The sequence below is a fragment of the Poecilia latipinna genome, unplaced genomic scaffold (assembly GCF_001443285.1).
Source record: "Poecilia latipinna isolate Pla-1442-1.1 unplaced genomic scaffold, P_latipinna-1.0 Scaffold1699, whole genome shotgun sequence".
NCBI classification, from domain to species: domain Eukaryota; kingdom Metazoa; phylum Chordata; class Actinopteri; order Cyprinodontiformes; family Poeciliidae; genus Poecilia; species Poecilia latipinna.
The window spans coordinates 195,580-200,414 of record NW_015114315.1 but is presented as its reverse complement, the minus strand read 5'-3'; the positions used below and the strand labels follow the sequence as shown (position 1 = coordinate 200,414).

The 4,835-nt window shown below is 36.2% G+C and overlaps 1 protein-coding gene across 1 annotated transcript in view; it reads left to right on the top strand.

Moving 5' to 3' along the window:
• The window catches only part of LOC106964657 (mucin-2-like), a 21,325-nt gene that overhangs the window by 5,393 nt on the left and 11,097 nt on the right, over positions 1-4,835 (top strand). Inside the window, exons 6-14 of the mRNA XM_015060291.1 lie at positions 284-387; positions 760-914; positions 1,044-1,182; positions 1,646-1,756; positions 1,936-2,115; positions 2,228-2,467; positions 2,548-2,704; positions 3,095-3,235; positions 3,465-4,835. Of these exons, the coding sequence (XP_014915777.1) occupies positions 284-387; positions 760-914; positions 1,044-1,182; positions 1,646-1,756; positions 1,936-2,115; positions 2,228-2,467; positions 2,548-2,704; positions 3,095-3,235; positions 3,465-4,835 (2,598 nt within the window). The remainder of the gene's footprint in view (positions 1-283; positions 388-759; positions 915-1,043; positions 1,183-1,645; positions 1,757-1,935; positions 2,116-2,227; positions 2,468-2,547; positions 2,705-3,094; positions 3,236-3,464) is intronic.

Here is a 4,835-nt window from a genome sequence, read left to right as displayed (position 1 = left end):
AAAATGATTGTTAGTTATTAAATAGAGAAAATTGAAGTATATTCAAAAAAAAAAAAAATATATATATATATATATATATATATATATATATATATATATATATATATATATATATATATATATATAAAGAGAGAGAGAGAGAGAGAGAGAGAGAGAGAGAGAGAGATTTTTTTTTTTTTTTTGTCATAGTACCCCCAAAAATTTAAAAATACTTTAACCCCCGCATAGGACTGGTACTGGTGTAATCTTGTGAAATGTGAACAAGTACATTCTGTTTGTACAGCATGTCCTGCTTCAAAAGTGTACTTCAACTGCTCCTCTACAAGCGCCAAGACCCTTGGACCACAATGTGCTAGAAGTTGCATGAATCTGATTGACAATATTTGTGTGAGTTTTTGTCTTGTTAATCTTTGATGAGGATCAGAACTCCTGATATATTTTTTCATTTTTAACAATATGTGGACCTTTTATGCACCACTGAAATGTGCTTTGTGAACATGTTGGTCAGCTTATGTGAGTATTTTCAAACTGACTAACCAAAAATGAATACTGGTTAAACAAGGGCCACTAAAATAGCCCAAATGTCGCATGTGGTTTTGTACTGCTGTCTTTCACAGGCTGTAGATCTCTTGAGACAGTAAAATAGCTTTAATTTAATGTTGGTTGAGGTAGGCTCACTCAATAAATTAATGTTTAAAGCGAAAGATATCAACTATTTCTGAGTACTTTTGAATAACTGTATACATATTATCTCCCCAGGATGCATCAGAATGTGTCTCCGACTGCATGTGTCCTCCTGACCAGCTTGATGATGGTAAAGGCTCCTGTGTGAAAAATGAAAGTGAATGTCCATGCCAGCACAATGGTAAATTCTATAAACCTGAAGGGACATTTCATCAAGATTGCAACCTCTGGTAAATAACTATACTACTTGTGCTGCATTTTTTTTATAGACTAAAAACAATTTTCTGTTGATCATTTTAAGTTTGAATTTGATGCATTTAATAATTCTGCTTAATTCTATACATTTATTATATATTTAGTACTTGCAGAGGTGGAAAGTGGATATGCACAATGAACAATTGTTCACAGAGCTGCATTATTTATGGAAGTGGACATCACAGAACATTTGACATGCGACAATATGAGTTTCAAGGACATTGTTCTTATGTTGCTATCAAGGTAAGCTAATGCAAAAACACTTCTAAAAAGCATTTGTCTGCAGCTGGGATTTGATTATTAGGAATTAAATGGGATTATTTAATGAATGAAATATTACTGCACAGCAGCTGGAAGGAGATTACTTGGTAAAATACAGATACTGGCTATCAGACAATGGATCTTTGTTAGTAAAGGATGACTCAGTACTTTGTCCACATCAACAAATTAAAGGGAAAGTCTAAGAATCAAGCAGACCTTTGTGTTTGAAATGATTTAATAAATTTAGGTATGAGCTTAAAACTAAATATCAATTTTTCCTGAAAACGCATTTGCGTACGCAGCCACATGTCAAAAGACAGTATGTTCTTTTGAGGAGCAATTTATGTGTGTAGTATTCTTAGTTTGTGGGGTTTAATTAATTTACTTATTATTTGTTCATTATCTGTTCTCTTGAGCACAACTTAAATAACCTATTTTTGTTCAGAATAATTGTTTTAATAAAACAGCAGAGAGTGACATTGAAGTCATCACAGAAGATGAACCATGTGGATCCACAGGCACAACATGTTCCAAAACTGTCAGAATTCAGCTTGGGGTAAGGCAAAATGCAAAGACACAAAATGCTTTCCCCAACCTTAACAACTCCTTCAAGTACCTTTAGGTATCAAAACAGATAATACATAATCAAATAATACTAAAAATATTGAAATATTGAAAAAAAAAGTTTATTTGTTTTTTTTTTAATACAAAACTTAAATATTCTTTATATTTCAGAGAAATGTGATCACCCTCTCAGATGGAACATATAAAAAGGACGTTTTGGAAAATGGCACACAAATAAAATATCAAATAATAAATCGGGGCTTTTATATTGTGCTAGCTTCTGATATCGGTCTAACTGTAATTTGGGATCGCAAAACATATTTTGTTATCCAGCTGGAATCACAATTCATGGTGAGTCTCAGCAACTGATTATAAGAACAAAGTACAAACTTGCCAATGTTGAGGCTGATATTAAAACATGGTATTAAATGTGCCAATGACTGACTTGTTACTGTTTGTGCAGGGCGAAGTGTGTGGCCTGTGCGGAAACTTTGATGGTAACGGAGAGAACGACTTCACCACCCGAAGTGGGTTGGTAGTGAGCAGCCCACTAGAGTTTGCAAACAGCTGGAAAGGGGACAGCTCTTGCTCAGATGTGGATAAGCTTGTTGACGCTTGTGAAGAAGCACATCATCGAGACCACTGGGCAAAAATGAAGTGCAACATCATAAATGGAGACACATTCAAAGACTGCCACTCCAAGGTACTACAGTGGTTGTGTGTGGAGTGAAGATGTTGCACTAAAAGTACAAAAACAATCCATAATTTTGCATGCCTAAACAGGTAGAACCCACTCCGTTCTATGAAAACTGTGTGAAAGACACATGTGCCTGTGACACTGGAGGGGACTGTGAGTGTTTCTGTTCAGCTGTTGCAGCTTACGCACAAGCTTGCAATGAAGCTGATGTTTTGATTTCATGGAGAACTCCGGAAATCTGTCGTAAGTAAACAATATCTTCTTGAACTTTTTTTTAAAGTTTGATACCTAGTAAAGAAATAAACTGTTACTGGACAGATAACTTAAGCACAGTTATATTAAAAAAACAAGAAATATTACGACACAAAAGTATGGTTGCTTTAATTTTTATTAGCAATTGAGTCAATAATGAAGTTGGGACAAACTCTAAAAACAAACATACCTATGGTCTATAAAATTATTGAAAAGGAAAGGAGCAACACTGCTTTCTAGATTTTTCATCAAAAAACAAAATACTCTAATAACATTTGTTATTAGATTATTTTATTTTATGAGATGATATTGTGGTTTTAAAAGAAGATCACATTTTAAGTTGCAATTTTTTTAAGTATTGTTTCTGCACTTTATTTTTAGCTGTCTTTTGTGATTACTACAACAATCATGGTTCAACAATCAACATGAATCAAGAATCATGCTTATGGCACTACCATCCTGGGACTCCAGATACATACCTGACTTGTTCAAATTATTTTCTACATGTTCCAAAGCTTGAAGGTAAGTTGTGATTTAAGGCTTTCTGAAACCACAAATAATGCTTATTAAAAATGAATTAATTCAAGCTACCCATTAGGCTGACTTTATGAGGAAAATAAAAGATTATTGTAAGCAAAATGATTTAACATGACAAAAAATAAAAGCATTTATATATCTTGTGAAAGCAATGTTTAGCATATTACTATATTATAAACAAAAATGCTTACAAAGATAATGTTGCTATTTTCAGGTTGTTACCCTCATTGCCCAGAATATGCCCAAGCTTTTGATGAGGAATCAAAAGAATGTAGTACATGTACACATATATACACTCCAACTCCAAGCACTCCAACATCAACAAAATCTACCACTACAACAAACACTGCTACCACCACAGAATCAACAACAGAATTCACAACTAAAACTGAAACACCAACTACAACCTCAACAATTACAACTACAACTCCCACGACATCAACTGAGTCTACAACTGTAACATATCCTACTACAACCACCACTCCCCCCACAGAATCCACAACACCAACGCAATCTACCACTACAACTGAAACACCAACTACAACCCCAACAACCTCAACTACCACCACATCAACTGAGTCTACAACCAAACATACTGGAACCACAGAATCTACTACACCATCAACCAAGTCTACAACTGTAACATATCCTACTACAACCACCACTCCAACCACAGAATCCACAACACCAACACATTCTACCACTACAACTGAAACACCAACTACAACCCCAACAACCACAACTACAACCACATCAACTGAGTCTACAACCAAACCTACTGGAACCACAGAATCTACTACACCATCAACCAAGTCTACAACTGTAACATATCCTACTACAACCACCACTCCCCCCACAGAATCCACAACACCAACACATTCTACCACTACAACTGAAACACCAACTACAACCCCAACAACCTCAACTACCACCACATCAACTGAGTCTACAACCAAACCTACTGGAACCACAGAATCTACTACACCATCAACCAAGTCTACAACTGTAACATATCCTACTACAACCACCACTCCCCCCACAGAATCCACAACACCAACACAATCTACCACTACAACTGAAACACCTACTACGACCCCAACAATTACAACTCCCACCACATCAACTGAGTCTACAACCAAACCTACTGGAACCACAGAATCTACTACACCATCAACCAAGTCTACAACTGTAACATATCCTACTACAACCACCACTCCCCCCACAGAATCCACAACACCAACACATTCTACCACTACAACTGAAACACCAACTACAACCCCAACAACCTCAACTACCACCACATCAACTGAGTCTACAACCAAACCTACTGGAACCACAGAATCTACTACACCATCAACCAAGTCTACAACTGTAACATATCCTACTACAACCACCACTCCCCCCACAGAATCCACAACACCAACGCAATCTACCACTACAACCCCAACAACCACAACTACAACCACATCAACTGAGTCTACAACCAAACCTACTGGAACCACAGAATCTACTACACCATCAACAAAGTCTACAACTGTAACATATCCTACTACAACCACCACTCCCCCCACAGAATCCACAACAC